The following is a 20397-nucleotide window of genomic DNA, read 5'->3' as shown; positions in this document are numbered from 1 at the left end:
TACATAACATAAAAACACAAAACTAACCCCCAGAAAACAACAAATAACAGAAATCTTAACATCTATTGACTTTCCTTTTTTTCTATAAGTACAAGTTCTATCCAGTTTTACTTTCCCTTGAGCTCCCCCCACCCCCACCCTTCCACTTACTGAGCAATGCAGTGCACTGGTCTAATCTAATTCTAACACATTAAACTATTTATAATGTATATTATAGCAACTTGCTACAGTATCTTTGCAATCCTTTTTTGCAAATTAACCCTACAAATTTTGAACACATCTGCACAGTTAATCTACATAGTCTCAGACTATATAGGAACATTTGGAGAAATCAGCCCCCCATATATACTCCTTATAACAAAAAGACCCATAATTAGGTCTTGATACTTAAACCAGGTATCTTCTGCTGCCTGCAATCGGCTCCACACCGTATTCTCGATGTGACCTGTTTCTCTGGTTGGTGAATGATGATCCTACACACGCCTCTGATCACGCTCCGCTCACCTGTCTTCAATATCTTTGTGGTGCTCACGAGTGTACTTTTCTGCTTCCCTGGCCATAGTAAAGATTTTTACTCCATGCGCCGTGAAAAGTAGCACAGTGGCTGAGAACCCCAAATTAAATCTCTTGTTTTGTTGAAACAAAGAGCTACAAAGCTTTCCAAACTCTCTCCTTTTGTTAGAGACTGCCACTGAATAGTCCTGGAAAATTAATATCTTGAATCCCCCGAATACAATTCCTCCTGAGTCCTTGTAAGTTCGCAGAAGTCCAGTGAAAAAAAAACAAAGTCCAACAATTTAACCATCACTGCTCTTGGTCTTTCTCCATGATATTTTGCTGGACCCAGTCTATGGGCTGTTTCTACTTTGATGGTAGCCAGATCCGAAGGTAACCCCAAAATCTCCGGCAGCCATTTTGAGCAGAAATCCATGTTGATATGGTTTTACAGACTGGTATCCTAATAATTCTTATATTACTCCTCCTGGATCTATTTTCAAGATTCTCTACCTTTTCCTCCAAGACTTGATTTTTCTTTTTTTTAGTTTCTGGACTTCTGACTGAGTTTCTCCCAAATCATTTTGCAAATCTCTCACTCTGGTCTCCACCTCCCCCAATCTTACATTTTGCAAGGAGAGTTCATCTTTAAAATCTTAAAGGGACATTTGCAGGGAGTCAAACCTTTTATTTAATGCAGGCATTAACTCTTTTGCAAGAGCTTTGGACATACCAGTAGCAGCATATTCAGAGCCTGTCTCTTTAAGGGCTGTATCCTGTTGTTCTTTTATTTCTCTGCCTTGTAACTTTTTTCTCAGAGGCCATCTAAGGCGGGGGCCATGGTACCGCAGACCGTCTGGGCGTGTCCGCACGCTGAGCGAACAGACTGCCTTAATGCAGTGTTCGCGTCCGTGTGGCGATCGCGCGGAAACGGGAGGGGGCGCGCATTGAGCAAGAAATCAGTTCAAACTGATTTCTTGGCGCGACACGCCAGTCATGTGAGCGGTTCGCCCAATGAGGGCGAACCAGCTCCGTGACGTCACTGGCACGCCCCTAGACATGCCCACGGATGGCACGCGTACCATGGGCGGATAAAGCACCCGCTTCAAGCGGGTGACGTCACGGGCGCAGGCACCATGACCCCAGCCTTAGGAGAATCTGTTTTCTTCTCGCTTTTCTCTGCTCTATTCTGCTTAGCTGTTCCAAGCGATTTGCTTCCCAGATAGTGCTCCAGGGTCTGCACTGTGGATCACTGTTTTTTCTTTTTTTCTTGATTAGTTTTTTCCAGTGCGATTTTGCTTTACAGAGCGAGGCTACACTGGACCTTAGTCACCTGCAACTGTTCTCACTGATGCCATACCGGAAGTCAGATGCATCTTTTCTAATGTAAACAAATCTGATTTATGAGGAGAGGTTAGCTAAATTAGATTTTCCATCCCCTTTATTAATTTGGTGGCCCTTCTCTGTACTTTTTCTAGTTCCATAATGTATTTTTTATGGAGTGGTGCCCAAAGCTGTACTTTGTATTCAAGGTGTGGTGTTACTAATCCTTTATACAGTGGAATAATTATTCTTTCTTCCCTTCCATCCGTAACACGTTTAATGCAAGATAAGATCTTCTTTGCCGTTGTAGCTTTTGCCTGATATTGGGCACTATTGCCAAGCCTGCTGTCTAGAAGCACTACCAAATCTATCTCCAAGGATTAATCTAATTTTGCCCCATGTCATTTGTAAGTAGCCATATTATTCTTGTTTCCTAAGTACATAACCTTACATTTATCTTTATTAAACTACATCTGCCATTTATCTGCTCAAGTTTCCAGTTTATCCAAGTTTTTCTGGAGAGAAATTATATTGTGCTCTGATTTTAGTACCTTACACAATTTAGTATCATTAGCAAAGATGGAGACTTTGCCCTCTATGCCAACCTCAAGGCAATTAATAAACAAGTTAAAAAGCAGTGGTCACAGTACCGAACCTTGAGGTACTCCACTCATAACTTTAAACCAACCTGAAAAGGTTCAATTTATGGCAACTCTGTGGTCTATCCTTCAACCAGTTTTCAGGTACAAATATTTTTACAGAAACCAACTTCATTTATTTTGTACACTAACCTCTTGTGTGGCACCGTATCAAAAGCTTTTGCAAAATCTAAGTAGACCATATCAACTGCATTACCCTGGTCTAAATTCATTCTTCTCTCCTCAAAGAAACTAATGAGGTTAGTTTGGCATGATCTATCCTTCATAAATCTATGCACGCTGTTACTAATAATTGTGTTATCTATTAGGTATTTCTCAATATTTTCCCCATCTAAACTTTTAAGTAGCTTCCCCCTCTATTGATGTCAGGTTTACAGGTCTGTAATTCCCCGGTTGTGATCTAGCTCCCTGTTTCAATATAAGTACCTATGCCATGCTTGTGGTACTGAGCTTGTGCAAATGGAATCCTTGAATATTAAATATAATGGTTTGGCTATTACTGAACGTAGCCCCTTAAGAACCCTTGGGTGTATGCCATCATGGGCAGGTGCTTTATTTACTTTAATTTTATCAAGCCGCTGCCTATGCACTTATTCCTCATTTAACCAATTATTTGTTAATACAGAGGTGGTGGCCTCCTCCTGTTGGAATATTTTTGCTATTAACTCCTCTTTTTGGTAAATACAGAGGCAAATAATGTATTTAATACCTCCACCTCCTTATATCCATTAATTTGCCTGCCCATCTCACACTGAAAGGGTCCTATATTCTCTTTTCAAACCTTTTTGCTATTATGGTACTTGAAGAGCTTTTTAGGGTTGATCTTGCTTTCTAATGCAAGTTAAAAAGGATAAGACGTAAAAAAAATATATACAGCTGAACCCCGTTATAATGCGGTGCTCAGGGTCCACATAATGAGACTGCGTTACAATCGGAATTGCGAAATGGCCACCGCGCGTGGACTTACCTGGCATCTGCAGCTCTCTCCTCTCACCCTGCTTCATCAGGCTGCATCCAGGTTTTTATTTTTTTTAATAACATTCAATGCTTTATTTCTATTGGACACACACACGAATAATTTTAGCATATCATGCAGGAATCGAACCCATGACCCTTCATACACCTAGTACCGATTCTTTATCTGCTACACCATAGGATTGGTGGGATGTCATTAATTCTATTATCAAACTTAACTTATACTGCACAGTACTGATATATATATACATATATATAGACAGATATAGATATATATCCTTGGAGATGTGTGCCGCGCACGTTGACACAGCCTGATGAAGCAGGGAGAGAGGAGAGAGCTGCAGATGCCGGGTAAGTCCTCGCGCGGCGGCCATTTTGCGGGAAAAACCTTGCAGATGTTTTTAAATCGGGAGCCACGCTCAGACAGCGTTATAAGCGGATCCGCGTTGTAGCAGATCGCATTATAACGGGGTTGAGCTGTATAATGAAAATAAAAAATGGTGCTTCGTACTGACTGCTGCTTTAATTTGTGTAGCATAGTTACAACTCAATTGAACATTGTCAACATAGAGTTAAAACACACTGAAAGTATACAAGTAGCAGAAATGTGTGTGCCCTCACAATGCTAAAATGAGTTTGTCCGGGCAGAAGATAGAACAAGGGGATCCCGGACTGAAAAAATATTTTGCCTTGCAAGTTATTTTATGGTGTAGTTAAGAGCCAGAGAAAATGTATTATTCTGCCTTACTGTTCCGAGTGCAATGGAGGCAGATGCCGTGTGCTTCAAGTGTATAAATGGATCAAGTTTAAATGACAAAATAGAGTTCATTACAGTAGACAAAAGTCAAGGCTTTTCTAGCTTCCCTGGTCCAATCTCAGAACAACTGTCAAAATATCTGAGCCCCTGTCTAGTTTTCTGAATGTCTTTCTTTTGACTGTAACCTTAAACAAAAACTGTAGAAGATAAATGTGTGTCTGTGAAATAGCAACATGTCACATGCCAATGGAAGGCTACTATGCTGCCTTGCCGTCTCCAACCATAACACTTTAATAAATAAATAACTGAAAACAACGTAAGACATTTAGGGTAGGTGGTTAATTTTAAGGTGTTTTAGCATTTAGGGTATGGGGTTTTAGGGTAAGGGCTTAGGGTAGGGTGTTTAGGCACTTATCCGAAGCGGCAAAGTGGCCGACGGCAGCAGGTTCCGGTGGCGGGGTGAGTTACAGCGAAGCGGCAGTGGCCATTTGGTCACGACAAAACGACCGCATCAAAATGTCGTAGACCGTTGGCTGATACCTTGTCATTTTGTTATTACTTGCTCTTTCTTACTCTCCCATAAGCAAATTGGTTATATTTGTATTAGGTTTCCTCTTTTCTAGCTTTCTGTATTTCATCTTAATATTCTTATTGCTTTTCTAGGAATGACATCATACATTAAATAATAGTGCATTGTTTTGATTTTAAAGCTGCTTTTGAATTATGCCATTTATTATACATTCATAAACTCAGGTGTAGGAAACGGAAGACTGGAGTACATTAGTGCCTCAAGCTTTTCTTACACAGCATTATAATGCATTCTGATTACACATATACATTTGAGAGTATAAGTCTTTCTGCAGCATGAACTCTGTTATTGAAATCTAGCTTTGATTTATTCAGTTTCATAAACAATGAGTTATGCTTTTCCATACAATATTACATTTTGCCATATTTTCGCGCATTTTCACCTGACTCTGCATTTTACGTTAAGTATATGTTCTTGTGCTGTAGAAAGCATATATCCATAAACCATAGATGTGAAGCATTTTCAAATACATTTTATTTTGTTAAATTTCTTAACAATACAAATTGTAATTTTAGAAACTATATGCAGTTAACTTACCGTGTTTACCTAGAAACAATGAACATAATATTACGTAAAGTGGTTGTACACCATATCAGAACAGCGATCAGATTGAAATCTAAAACAGCACTGTTTGTTCTGATTGTGTGAAAAGCAGATGTTTATTTGCATAAATGTCAGAATGCATCAGTTTGTTTCTTTAAAAAAATAGCACATTTTGACGTCTAATTAAACCAAAATTACATTTGTTTGATTTATTATTCTGTTAATTCATTTATTGAATGTCCCTTTATATTCAGAAGAATTATCATATATTTGGGCTATATTTTGTTTAAGGGACATTAAAACAAAGAAGGTTGAATTCTGCAATATAAACATATGTATCTTTACTTAAAAACATTATAAAATACAGTAATTTCTTCACCCTTTCCTCCCAGCAAAGAAAACAATTGCACTTCCTTCTTGGCGGATTACCACTATTCCTTTTCACATACTAGTTCATACACAAAAATAATGTAATATTTATGTTTATGTACAGTTAGTAGCCCTATTGAACAACCATCACATTTTCGAGAAAGCATAATGTGACCTGGGCATGATTACATGTTTCTTACAAGATGGATCTAACACAGAAGAACCCAGGAACTTGCTGCATGTTATCACATAGTGATTAAAAATAACAAACCCTTCCCCCTCCTCTGCATTGCTCCTCATGGCATTGGGTGGTGGAGCTTCGCTTCTGGTTTCTCAAGGAGTTTAAAATTCTATCACAGTTATAAACCGCTTTGTATTGACAATCATGTTTTAGTTAAGCTGTTTTGGTGCTGCCAATAAACAGTAATTTTTATGACTTAACTTATTTTCTTGAAACCTGAAGTGATTTCAGTTTTCAAAGACATTAAAGCAACATTTTGTTCAAAATACTATGGTTTTTTTTTTAAAATAAATCTGTTGTGTGGTATTAGATAATACCTGCTCTTTATGCCCCTTTTAATGTTTTTTATAGTGTATTAATCTTCCTTGGGTTGCTATAGCAATTATTTAGGAAGCTAAATGTTATCCTCTTCTGAAATTGACAGCCACATTGGGCGCTCTAAGAAGCAAGATCTTTGCCGATCGATAGGCAACTTAGATCAGGGGTACTCAACTCAAGTCCCCCCAACAGGTCAGGTTTCAGGATATCCCAGATTCAGTTGAGCAGCCCTGGCTTAGATAATTGCATTGCCATGAAGGCAACGAGTTGCTGCAGTTATTTATTTTTTTACGTTCACGAGGAAATACCCCTTGAAATGGGTATGGAGAGTTTTATTGATGCTTTTTTTGGAAATATATGCATTTGTTTTGCAACTTACAATTATTTGGTAACAACAGATCTGTGCCTTATTTTTTGGAGGCTATTGTCCAGATAATGATCTGCAACCTTATGAATGCAAATCTAAACTTTGAAACAAAGCACAGCCACAGGATACATTAATATTGCAAATATTGATCATTTTTTAAGTGGTTGTTTTCACCATAAAGAACAGAGGTGCTCAACTTCAGTTCTCAAGCCCCCCGCAACAGGTCCGTTTTTCAGGCTATCCCAGCTTCAGCACAGGTGACTCAATTAGGGGCTCAGTCTAGGCAGTCTCTGATTGAGCCACCTGTGCAGAAGCGGCAATATCCTGAAAACCTAACCTGTTGGAGGATGGGGCTTGAGAACTGGAGTTGAGCATCCCTGATAAAGAGTATACCAGCTGTATTCCATTACATATGATACTGTATTAATGAAGAATTCTGATATTAGCAAAATAAATATTTAGACAATCATATCTTTACTCAAGATTGTAAGGTTGTGCGAAGACGTAAAATGATTTTTTTTTTTACTTAACATTGTATGCCTTAACGATAAAATGTAATGTTTCATGTGTTCCTTTTAAAATTAACTAAAAACTGCCAATTAACATATTTTGCTTTCTGAATTATGTTTACCAGTCGTTGAATAATAAATGTAAGTTACACTTATCTAAATTTTACAGTTTTATTGAAAAAGTTGTAGATCTCTATGAACTATTGTAACAAAGCATAATGCTAAAATAAATAAATAAAAATCTTGGCTTCTTTTACAATTATGGCATTTTAGACTGTAGATTACAAAACATTCTAATGTGGCGATCAACATTATTCCAAGGATAATAACCCAAACACTTTTTTTTAAAATAGTTTTAGTATTTGGGTACCAAAACATTATTCAGAAGATCTAAGAAAAACATAGTGTCCCAACGGCCTTGACCCTGTCGTCAAACAATGTAGTTAAAGGCATGTTCTGACTTTGGGATGTCTGAATGGCATTTGTATAATGATTCTAAATAAAGACTGTAAAAGTAACTATGGAAGGTAATCACTTGATGATGTTATTCTGTAGCACAGGAAGGCAAACATACATGTATAGTTACATCTTTGAGATTTTCAGTGGTCTCGGACCGTTTGAAAATTTGTGCTTTCTCCCGATTTCGATGTGCTGAAAATTGCACTCATCCCCTGCTTGTTTTCAAGACGAAATGTAAAATGAAAGACCCCTTGTTAATGTAAGGCTTTGATGTTTCTTCTCAGATCAGTATTTTAAACATAAAGGCTTAAAAACCATGACTACAGTATGAGCTATGAACTGAATTATAGCCTTAGATTTTCATGTTGAACAAACAACTTGTTCCAAACCAAAAAAAAGATTGACTTTTTTTTTTTACTTGACAATATAAATTTAAATTCAGACTTCACATCCCGCAAAGTGAACTGCTAGTAAAAGTTGTCATGTTATGATTTTATACCTTGCTTCTGCAAATAAGTTGCAAGTATAAAGGCCTTTTTGGTACGCACAGTAGGTACTGCATACTGCCCATAATAACCAGTTACTTCCCGATAACGTGATGCTACCAAGATCCCTTTGTAAATCATTTGTTGAATTTCAGATATGTGCCTAAGAAGGCCACAGGCTCAATTTCCAGCAGATTCAGCTAAAGAAACCAGAGTTTCCATCTTCCATGCTTTTTCGATTCTGTTTTGGATTTTTGCTTGGGAGTTGATGTATAACTCTCTGCAGGATAAGGCAAAGGGGCGACCTGAGTTTCCTCAATGGGATGTAGTTTTTTCAAGACTGGTTGTAGTTTGTCTTCTTGCTGCTTAAAATCCAGTTCAACACTGAAAAGTAAACAAAATAAATATATATATATTTTTTAAAGCAAAACACTTAAGGTACTTGCTGTATTATCATTCAGAATAGGGCTCTGTAACCTGTGATGGAAAAGAGACATTCTCGCAGGAGAGTGTTTCAGTTCCTTGAGCGTTGTTAGGGTACAGACTATCAATCTGGGTACAGTATGTATCAATTTTAGCCTTCTAGTCATGTCCTAAACCCATCAGGTTTAAATTAAAATGCATATCCTAAAGTTGGCATAAAATAAATCTTCAGAAACATCTGTATATGAGATTTTAGTATTAAGTACTTAATTAGAATGAAAGCCGTATTTGTTTAATCTGAGCAATGTATTGTTTTGCCTTTCAATGTTTGGCTCATAGATCTAGGTTTGCCATGCTGTTAGAAATATTTAAGACAGTTATTTGTCTTTTTGATTTAACTTTGTTACAATTTACAAAGATCCACTGATTTTTTTACAAATATTTAAGTGTTCCTAATCGTTTATTCTTTTTCTGGTACAAATCTGCCATTTCTGTGCTGTCTTCAGCAAGATTTCACCATTAAAAAAAAAATGTTGTGCTTGGATTATGAATAATATATAAAAAATACAGGACTCAAATTATTAAGTACAGTACTATTACATATTTTCCACTATTGAAATGTTCTAATAAAAATTTCTTATTGTGGCACAAAATGGGCATTCACCAGATACTTTGTTTGAAATAAAAAAAAAAATTAATGAAATTATTTACAGTTAATAAAACTACAAGAATTTAGCATAGGGAATAAGCCACCAAATTGGCATTCATATCACTTTAGAACCATTTGTAGAGCCTTGATGGTTATCAGTATGTCAAAATGTGGATACAACGTAAGAAAATTCACCACGGTCAACAGAAATACATCTCCTTAACCGGGGGTCCCTAATGTTCATAATCCGCCTCCCCCCGTGCCCGGTGGACACGTTATGGGGCGCAGCCAAAGTTACAACGTCATCAGTTCTTGCAGATGTAAGAACAAAGTTGCAAGCACTTAATATTCAACGTTCCAAGCAATCATGATATGGCTATTCAGCTTCCAATCAATTCAATTGTCCTATATATGTCGAGGCAGCAGACAAAAATAAATGTGTTTACTGTATATATAAATCATTATTATGAATTTAAATTGTAATATCTATGAATAAAGTTAAGAATTCCTACAACTTCCCCTTACTCCTTCTTTAAGAAAACTGAACGGACACCTTTTTGTTTTAGAATTCCAGGCCTCAAGTACAACTAATAATGTAGGTTTTAAGGATAGGTAGGTGGCTCAATCACTGGTTAAAGCATTTTGATTAAACCACCTGTGTTCAAGCAGGGATATCCTTAAAATCTGGACTGTTAAATGTAATTGAGGACTGGAGTTGGGAATCACTGTGTCAGTTTTAGAAAAAGAAACTCTTGTTTTTTTTTATTAACACGGGTTTTTCTGTTTGAGACAGTTGGAGATCCAATGGAGATCCAATGGAGATCTGTGGTTAAATATTTGTAGAATAGAATTCCCGTACACAAAGCTTCCCCTTGGTTATTTACCATCAAATCAAACAAGCACAATTCTGGAATCATCTGAGATCTGTATCGAAGTTCACACATTTCTCATGTCATTTAGTAATAAATATTTGTGACAATTATTTTTTTTTAATGATAATGCACAGTAGGTGGCAGTATCACGGGTGAATGGAATAACCGTAATTATGTTCCCAAACATTGTGTGAGGTTCCTCTCCTCCCCCATACTTTTCTCTCAATGTTTTTTTTTTTTTTTTTTTTTGCAATTAATTTATTTTACTAGTTGTTAAATTTAAATACATAGCAGAGTGTAAAATTGCTTAAAATGACTAGTTTGTATTATCATGGTGCTGTAATCTCTCAACCATACAGTATAATTAAATTAAGGTCATTCAAATGCATGATTCTAAATTCTATTTTCTGCTTTATGTACCAGACTCCTATATTTTGTTGTGTTTGAAATATTCTTTATGGTTAAACTATAAGGTACCATATAAACAAGCTTAATATAAAAAACAAACAAAAAAACCTACAGAATGCAACGCACAATAGCTTTGTGAAAATGAATGCTCTCTAAAATTAAGGAAAGGCTAACTTTACCAGATTTTTACCATTAATATTTTATATGGCAAAGTGTGTTCACAAGACCTCTGCTTTATTGAATGTTCCATCAGACAAACATATATCTTTTTGGGTAGAAAATAAATACTGTAGGTCCATCTTCGGCATCAGTGGTTTGTACAGATTTAAATTATAATAGAACAAATCGTATACATACTGCATGTAATACATTAAAATATATATAAATGACCTAACACGTTATTTTGGAATAATGCTTTTATAATAAGAAACTTGTGCTTTCACCCAGGAGTGCGCAAACTGGGGGGGGCGTTTGGATTTTTTTTGGGGGGGGGGCGTGGCGTTTACAGAAGCCCCACCCTCTTCCCCAAGGCATTTAAATTAAATGCCGGGGGAGGGGTGAGACCTCTATAACTTCTCTTACCTGCTTTTCAGTGACGCGTTGACGTGGCATCATGACAGTTAGTGCCGAAGCCAGAGAGCAGGTAGGTGGGGGGTTGGAGAGCAGACAGCCAGGGCATTATTGGCCAGTAATGCCCTGTTCTGAAGGGATTATTACTCTACTTTTTTTTAAATAAATAAGACACTTTTGTATAGTTATATAGATTTTTTTTTAAATTAAAATAAAATCGTAAATACATTAAAGCACCTCTATATACGCTTAAACTGCAGTTATCTCTATCCAAACTCTCTGTGTATACACACACACACTGTCTCAGAGCTGTTCTGACAAAAGGAAAAGCTGATTGGCTGGAAATAAACACATTTCAAGCTGCAAAAATTCCGGGCATTACTGAATGAATAATACCTTGAATTTTAAACAATAGGAGAGCAGGAATTTCAATAATGCCTGGAATTTTACTGCTTTAGGCTATAATTCTTATCATCAGCCTATGATCTATAACACATATGCCATGACTAGCATTCATATAGAATATCTTCTGAAAAAGTGATCTATAGAACAGGGATGCGCAAATTTTTATGTTTGCTCTCCAATCCTTGCTTCTCACCGGCTCCGTGACATGGCAGCATCATGTGATGTTGCGTTGCTATTTGACGCCGCGTTGTCATGACGATGCGTCGCCGAATAGGCAGCTGAGACCAAGTAAGAGAGACTTACAGAGGCCTCGCGCCTCCCCAGGCATTTAATTTAAATGCTTTGGTAGAGAGCGCGGGGCCTCTGTAAATGCTGTGCTCTCCTCCTCTTCTCTTCCCCCCCACCCCCCCCCCGAGATTGCACAACCCTTCTCTAGAAAAGCACCATTGTAAATTTTGTTTTGTTTTTAATTTATAATGGCATTTAAACAGCTTTACCTTCTTCAACATATTTATTTTATGTTGGAGACTGTCCAATTCGATATATTTTAGGTCTTAAATACTATAAATCTAACCTAATAGTTTATGAAAAGTCAATCCCACCATATGATGCATACAATACTACCGTCTCCTCCTGTGCTAAGCATAATAGATGGATAAAGGATTTGGGACACTTTTTGACAAGTCAGGGCAAATACCTCAAAAATCTATTTCTGGCACTACAGGTAAATAACAAACAAATCCTTGTCCCTTTTGCTTTTCACAAAACGGAAGGAATTATTATTATTTTGGTTTCACGGTTTTATAACATTGAAATGTCCTGAACTGACAATGTGAAGAGTTGCTGTTCTTAAAGGAACTCATTGTTACAGGCAAACTATGTTACTATTCACACAAATGAAAAAATAGAAGCAAATTCTAAATAACGGTGCTCAGTGTCCACAGGAACCATGTATTCCAATATAGTCTTGAGTCATGAGTATTAACTTTAAAGAATAAAGGAGTTATTCATTCTTTTGCTACCAAAGGGACCTACAACACATTGCAAAAGGGTTCAAGAAAAGACTTTAGAAAAGGTCAGGTTTTTTTCAGGATTTCCCTGCTTCAGCACAGGTGGCTTAATCACTGTGCTGAAGCAGGGATATCCTGAAAAGCTGACCTGTTGGTGGCCCTTGAGGACTAGAGTTGGCCACCCCTGCTTTAGAACGTGTAGGATTGTTGTGAGAAACAATATACTGGCTACTTTTGGTAACATGCACCATTTAAAAAAAAAAAGCTGTGTGTGCTGTGCACGCGCATAGTAAGTGAAACGTCTTTGACTTTTGTCACAGAAATTGACTTATAACGCGCGTGCTCAGTGAGTATGTATGTGTGTCAGTCAGTGAGTATGTATGTGTGTTTGGGTATGTATGTGTGTCAGTCTGAGAGTATGTATGTGTGTCAGTCAGAGAGTATGTATGTGTGTTTGGGTATGTATGTGTGTCAGTCTGAGAGTATGTATGTGTGTCAGTCTGAGAGTATGTATGTGTGTCAGTCAGTGTGTGCATGTGTGTCAGTCAGTGTGTGCATGTGTGTCAGTCAGTGTGTGCATGTGTGTCAGTCAGTGTGTGCTTGTGTGAGTGTGTCAGTCAATGTGTGTGTTTGTGTATGTGTCAGTCAATGTGTGTGTGTGTGTGTGTCAGTCAGTATGTCTCTCTCTGTGTTGTGTGAATGTCTCTCTGTATCAGTCAGTGTGTGTGTGTGTGTGTGTCAGTGTGTGCATGTGTGTCAGTCAGTTTGTGCATGTGTGTCAGTCAGTGTGTGCATGTGTGTCAGTCAGTGTGTGCATGTGTGTCAGTCAGTGTGTGCATGTGTGTCAGTCAGTGTGTGTGTGTGTGTGTCAGTCAATGTGTGTGTGTGTGTGTGTGTCAGTCAGTATGTCTCTCTCTGTGTTGTGTGAATGTCTCTCTGTATCAGTCAGTGTGTGTGTGTGTGTCAGTCAGTGTGTGTGTCAGTGTGTGCATGTGTGTCAGTCAGTGTGTGCATGTGTGTCAGTCAGTGTGTGCATGTGTGTCAGTCAGTGTGTGCATGTGTGTCAGTCAGTGTTTGCGTGTGTGTCAGTCAGTGTGTGTGTGTGTGTGTGTGTGTGTGTGTGTCAGTGTATGTCTCTCTCTCTCTGTGTTGTGTGAATGTCTCTCTGTGTCGGTCAGTGTGTGTATGTGTGTCAGTGTGCGTGTGTATCAGTCAGTGTGTATGTGTGTCAGTCAGTGAGTGTATGTGTGTCAGTCAGTGTGCGTGTGTCAGAGTGTGCGTGCGTGTGTGTGTGTGTGTGTGTCAGTCGGTGTGCGTGTGTCAGTCAGTGTGCGTGCGTGTGTATGTGTATCAGTGTGTTAGTGTGTGTGCGTGTGTATGTGTATCAGTGTGTTAGTGTGTGTGTGTGTGTGTGTGTCAGTCAGTGTGTATGTGTGTCAGTCAGTGTGTGTGTGTGTCAGTGTGTGTGTGTGCGTGTCCTGCCCCCCTCTCTCCTGACTCTCCCCAGCACACTTGTCCTCCCCCCAGCACCCTTATCCTTTCCCTGCAGCACCCTTTTCCTGCCCCCAGACCCTTTCAGCAGTCCGCCCCCCCTTCCTACCAGATCGCGGCACAGAGGAGATGGAGGCAGTGTCGGCGGGGGGAGGGAGGCAGTGTCGGCGGGGGGAGAGGGAGAAGTGCGTCATCGTCAGCTGGAGCTGACTCAGAGGCTTCTGATGGTGCTGTGGGTGACATGGGGGACGCAGCGCACTCATCACCCCCCTCCTCCCCCTCCCCCCCCGTTACCGGAGCAGGAGCAGTTCTATGCCTCGGCCGGGGCATGCACCGGGAGGAGAGGCCGCAGGAGATCAGGGCCTGCATAGGGCCCCGGGGAGCAGTGTGGGCTTCAGTGTCCCTGTGAGGAGAGTCCTGGCGTCTTGAGCGTCGCCATGACTACCGGGCATGCGCAGCATATTAATGGGCGGGGAACGGCGGCAGTTAGAAGTGGCTGTATCTCCTCGGGCTGCGGTCCGGCACCGGGTCTCTGAGGAGTGGCGGCGGCGATTACATTTTAAGGGGGAGCCGCCGCATGTCAGCGGGTGGGGGGAGCGGCGCTTGTTAGGAGCTGCGGCGGCAAGTAAATGTTGAGTGGGTGGGAGTGTGTAAGCGGCCGTGTGGGGGGGAACAAAGACGATTAGGAGCTGAAACGAAACGGTTAGGAGCGGCGGCGGCGGCGTGCCGCCGCATGTGATTTGCCAGAACTCAGCCCGGCCTCAACTGCCAGCACTGTGACGTCACATCCGTTTCATTTTCTATCCCCACAATCCATTTTTGTCCCATCACGAATGAGGTGCCACTAAAGAAGTTTCACTTCAATAATTGCAAAACTAGAGCTTTTATCAGCCACATTTCCCATTAAATGGCACAATCAGTCCCGTCGGCTGATCTAGAAAAAGCCCATAAATCCTAATAAAGATTTCAGATGGTTTCCTTCTCCAGAATGTGGTAGTAAAAGATAAAGTCCTGTATCATTGGGTTACATTTGTTTGTTGGAAACGGCATCTTGGTACGTACAGTGTTACCGCATACAATGCCCATGTATTCCGAGGTCCGGACAGATTTGGTTGCCGGTGTTACTTCATGGACATTTAAATGGTTGTCCAATAGGAAGCTGAAACATCATCTAACTGTGGGGCGCAAGATTTTTCAGGCAGGGGGGGTGGGGCGCGGCGGTTGATGAGGCCCCGCACTCTTCCCCCAAGGCATTTAAGTTAAATGCCTTGGGGAGCGGCAAAGGCCCCTGTAACTTCACTTACTTTGGCTCAGATCCCTTCTGGCAACGCGTCGTCGTGACGTCAGAACGCCGAAGCCAAGGTAAGGAAGGGGGGGGGTGAGGAGGTGTGGGGGGAGAGCCGGCAGGGGGGCACATGGGAAAAAGATTGCACACCACTGCTGATTAATATATATTTGTACCTATTATCTTTCTTCATAAATATGGGTCATTTAGTAGAATACTTTAGATATTTTAAGCCTACAACCAAGACACGGTAACCCCATTTCAGCAGGTCCTACACTACCAATATTATACTGTCTTATGTATTTCTTCCACTGCATAGAAAGATGGGGAAACAAAAAATGCTGCAACCAACAGCATGGGGTCTGTGACATAAAGAGTTAACATTTAAGACACACTATGTGCTATGTATAAGCTACAGTGCAGTTAAATCTGGTTAAAAAAAGTGTCCTAATAATTATAGTTGGGGGAAAAAAAAATCCACAAAAAAAGTCCAAAAAATAAATATATATTTCCCATGCATGTAGAGGCAGATACTGTACATCTCTACCCCGCCTCTGGGGGGAAGATATCTTATTTGCAAACTATTCATTCACATGTGTGTTCCAAAACCCACTAATTGCTAAGACTGTATATAACTTAGTGTTTTTATATTATTCCATATTAAAGAAAATATATGTATAGCAAAGCGTTTCATATTGGGTATAGCATCATCATGCCAAGTAATTGTATTATCTGTTGGCAGCATATATTCCCAAGGTAGATTCTACAGGCAATGTTCTCAGTTCTTATCCAGAATGTTACATTTCATGAGACTGTTTTGTACTGCTGTGATTCTTTTATCATTTTATTACTGTATATTATTGATTAATACTCTGGCATTTGAAGACTACTCTGAAACACACAAGTTTCTATTCCTCAATTTTATGACGAGAAGACTTTTATTGGCTAAAGATAGTCTATATTCATAGGTTGCTTCTTTGCACTTATTATCTGGTCTTGACTGACTATGTATCATAGCGTTTTATAGAATCTGGTTTTTTTTTTGGTGCCTAAAATTGTGTTTAACAAGGATACCTATGGTCTGCAAAGCAGAAGTTAGAGCAAAGGTGGCCAACTCCAGTCCTCTAGGACCACGAACAGGTGAGGTTTTCAGGATATCCCTGCTTCAGCACAAGTGAGCCACCTGTGCAGAAGCAGGGATATCCTGAAAACCTCACCCGTGGGTGGCTCTTGAGGACTTGAGTTGGCCACCTCTGAGTTATAGAGATGGGTAAAACATTCTTTTAATGATAAAGATTTTTGACATACCTATAGATAATGCATGCACTATTCCTGCATGTGTCGCAGTTTGCTGTATCTTGACCAGTCCGATATGAGAGCCTATAAGAAAAATAGCACGTGGTAGTTAATTCTTACATTTTTCTTTATATTTTCATTATGGTATAATAGATGTAGATGTGATTGATGGTAGTATTTTCCGGTTTCTGTTTGCATAACTTTTCATTTGTAGACAAAATCTTTGGAAGAGTGACTATGATGGAAAATGTATAGTAAAGGTAATTTGTGCAAAAAGATTAACGGAGTCAGTAAAGCAGCCACAATCATGGCTTAGTTTTTTTTTTTTTCTTTATTTTAATTTATTTAAAAAAACAGCAATACTACATCCCTCCCCCCTTTCTCCCCTTTCCCCCCTTATTTTAATATGTAAAGCATGTGACCATTTTTTTTTTTTAAATCAACATGCATAACACTTTAGTTGACGTATGCTGCGCAGTTGTCAATTTCAGTGAAATGTGCAATATTGACAATCATGAGTCAATCTTCTAGAAATCTGATTTTAGGTACAATAGTCTGAGAGACATGGAGAAGAAAGGACTGGATATTACCAATGGTGCAATGCCATAATGTAATTCAAGGAGAAAACAAATATAAGGATTCTCTGGAATCGGCAGAAGATCCTTACACGGAATTCCGTAGCTCTAGGGAACTAAATAAAGAACCGGGGCGAACTTTACCAAATTCCCGTAAAACCCTGCATCAGTTAATCATAAAAAATTAACTTATAAATGAGTACTGAATGATATAAATGCGCACTACTGCTTTAAAATGTTATTTAAGTAGCCATGGAAGGGGGGCTGTCTCTAGTAATGTAAATGTCAGTACTATCAGCCCCTGCAACAGTGTTTAAAAAGCTAGTCTGGTCTGGTCAGGACTTGGGGTGAGAGTCCCAGGTACTGATTCTCCAGTACTTTTAACCAGCAAGCAAAATAAATGTCTCGGCCTCGTCTTGGCAAGCACAATATGAGTAGAGTGGCTTGGAAATAAGCAAAGGATCACTGTAATTCCTGGCCCCAACTTAAAGACCTTTTATATTGAACACTATATTACTACAGAAAATAGCATTTTGTATACAGGCATACCCCGGTTTAAGGACACTCACTTTAAGTACACTCGCGAGTAAGTACATTTCGCTCAATAGGCAAACGGCAGCTCACGCATGCGCCTGTCAGCACGTCCTGAACAGCAATACCGTCTCCCTGCCTGTACCGAAGCTGTGCGCAAGCAGGGAGACTATAGAGCCTGTTACACATGCGTTATTTACATCTGTTCTACACGTGTATGACGATTGCAGTACTCTACATGCATCGCTAAGTGGGGAAAAGGGAGTGCTTCACATTAAGTACATTTTCGCTTTACATACATGCTCCGGTCCCATTGCGTACGTTAATGCGGGGTATGCCTGTAATAGGTTTGACCTCATTTGTATGGAGCACACTAGAGTTTAAGTCCCTAACATTTGTATTCAAATGTATCTCTCTTCCTATGCTACTGTATCTTCACTGCAGTGTATATTGGCAGTGCTCTGTAAACTGTACTACTATTAACCTATAAGTTTTACGTTAAGGAAAGTTCCACTGTTATGGATGAAGAAGTAGTACAACATTAGATGTGAAGATACTTGTCATATATCGTTTGCCTGAACTTAAAAATGAAATATTAATTAATTGGATATATGGAAGGAAATGCACATAAACATGTTTATTTATTAAACACCGATTTGGATGCGTGGTATCAAATTAAATAAAGTCGGTAACTTCTTACCAGTAAGTGTTTCGGGAACCAAGTGGCCACCAGAGCTAAAAACATATTTTAAAATCCCATATTATAAAAAATAAAGGGAGATGGGATTGTTGCCTTAGAAATCTCATATTTCATTATTAGCAAATATTAAATACACAGCCCCACTGACCGTTTACTTAGGTGCATTTTAGATCGCTTGGCAATTGTTAAAAGATAACTGAAGCTAAACTGCTACTCCTGTAAGAACCTCTGGGATTTCACCTGTTTTAAAAATAGGAAATCAAACTTTTTTTTGTTAAAATTGAAATATTCACAATAATTGTAAGTGATATTCTACTATCCATTTTGTGCAAAATCCATGGGCAGTCATCTATAAAGAGTTTTTCTGTTGGTTTCATGAAATGGTAGTGACCGGCTTTTATATAGAAGTCGTAAGCTACTCTGGTAGGGATTCATTTCTTTTAATGTCTTTTTTTATTATTATTTTGGTGCTCTTATTTTTTTATATGTTTTATATATGTCTGTTAATCCAGAAACACAGTGTACATGCACAGCATGCTTACGCGTCTTCACTAGCATCCAGTAAGTAAAATAATTGTTTGAGCGTCGTAAATGGCTTTCAGAATTTGGGATGGCATTGTTGTCTGATAACAAAGGAAAAAGGAGATGTAAATCAAAAACAAAATGCTACAAGGGGGGCAAAATGTTAAAATGATTGATATATATTTTTTTCATATTGGTTATGGTTTTTACTTTTTTTTTCTGGCTGAATACTATATAGCCTTTTAAATACGAATTGGAAGCACTGGGTCTTTGTTTGATATTGCTACACTGTGCAACGTAGTCAAAATTACATTTCACTCTGTAATGGAATGAATAGGTCGGTGTGACTGTAATCTGTATAGATTATCAAAGCAATCTTATTTTAATAATGTATTCAACTTTCTTGCTTAACTCTTCTGCAGAGACTGTATTAATGCAGTTTAACAAAAACATATAATATATTTTTAATATGTTGTATAATACCAATACATGGTACTCACTCTAGAAATAAATGAAAACTGAGGAGTGAATCTCTGCACTGAAGAGTTTATATCCAAATTTTTGGTTCTAAGCGTTCCCATAAAGTAACTCTCCCCCCTCTCTGCTTATTTTTCAATAAAGGGATCGTTCTTACAATATAATTTGTTATAGAATCAGAAAAAGACTTGCTTCATTAGAGATCGGATTTGGTCCCAAAACTATGATTGATTTGCTTTTATAAACCATGGATGCAATTACTCCGTTTTTCGCTTCACTGCTCTTAGGACGTTTATCAACGTTTCAAAGGTTACACCTAAGCTCCTCCATCCCCTCTCTCCTAGAGCTGGGGGCTTTGATTCTCCCTCTATTTGCTTCTCGGGACTCCCATGGTAGCCTAAGGAGCATTAAAAACTTCAATAACTAAAGGTGATGTGAGTTTTTACTTAAAGCAGCAGTAAAGGTTTCATTTATTTATTTATTTTTGTATTACAGGATTGAAGCGGAGGGTCTCTGCTTCTGAACTGTGTTAATTTCAGCTCCGGGGTCCCCTTACTTCCAAAGATACTTATCTCTGTAGGGGTGCCGGTATCTACGCAGCCAGCATACTGTGTGCCCAACAAAATGGTAGCGTTTAAATTACCCTTGTCAAGCTTGCCAATAGGAAGCCGTGACGTCATTCCTTGTGGCTTCCTATTGGCCCGCGTGATCGGGACATTTAAACGCCACAGAGATAACGGTAGCCCATACACAGGTAAGTATCTCTGGATGCAGGGGTTCCCTGGAGCTGAAACTAACACATTTCAGCTCTGAAGACCCTCCGCTTAAATTATGTAATAATAAAAAAAAAAAACAATAAATGAAACCTGCACTGCTGCTTTACAAAACAAATTAAAATATATAAAATATAATGTGGGAGAAGCCAACCTCTTCTAAACATAATTACAATCGGACCTCATTTGTGATTTAGGGGTAGGAGGGACCTTGCTCAACATAACTGCCCCTCACTGATTACCCGTACACTGGTCCCTACCTGATCCTGTTATCTGGTGTGGAGCCAATCTCCTTTGCAAGCCTCCTGCTGTGTTCCTGTA

At 39.0% G+C, this 20397-nt stretch overlaps 2 protein-coding genes across 5 annotated transcripts in view; one reads left to right on the top strand and one right to left on the bottom strand.

The window, feature by feature from the left end:
- The window catches only part of DOCK1 (dedicator of cytokinesis 1), a 279647-nt gene that overhangs the window by 121100 nt on the left and 138150 nt on the right, over positions 1-20397 (top strand). The window lies entirely within an intron of this gene.
- The window catches only part of INSYN2A (inhibitory synaptic factor 2A), a 52726-nt gene continuing 37237 nt past the window's right edge, over positions 4909-20397 (bottom strand). For 2 of the 3 annotated variants that reach the window (XM_075612252.1, XM_075612251.1), the window contains 2 exons: positions 16511-16582; positions 4909-8473 (listed from right to left, as the gene is read on the bottom strand). In XM_075612252.1, coding sequence (XP_075468367.1) covers positions 8290-8473; positions 16511-16582 — 256 coding nt within the window. In that variant the 3' untranslated portion in view covers positions 4909-8289. The remainder of the gene's footprint in view (positions 8474-16510; positions 16583-20397) is intronic. The other variant, XM_075612253.1, reaches the window with a different exon arrangement.

The sequence above is a fragment of the Ascaphus truei genome, chromosome 8, assembly GCF_040206685.1.
Source record: "Ascaphus truei isolate aAscTru1 chromosome 8, aAscTru1.hap1, whole genome shotgun sequence".
Classification (NCBI taxonomy): Eukaryota; Metazoa; Chordata; class Amphibia; order Anura; family Ascaphidae; genus Ascaphus; species Ascaphus truei.
Note: the sequence above shows the minus strand (reverse complement) of the source record. Positions and strands in the feature narration are given on the sequence as shown.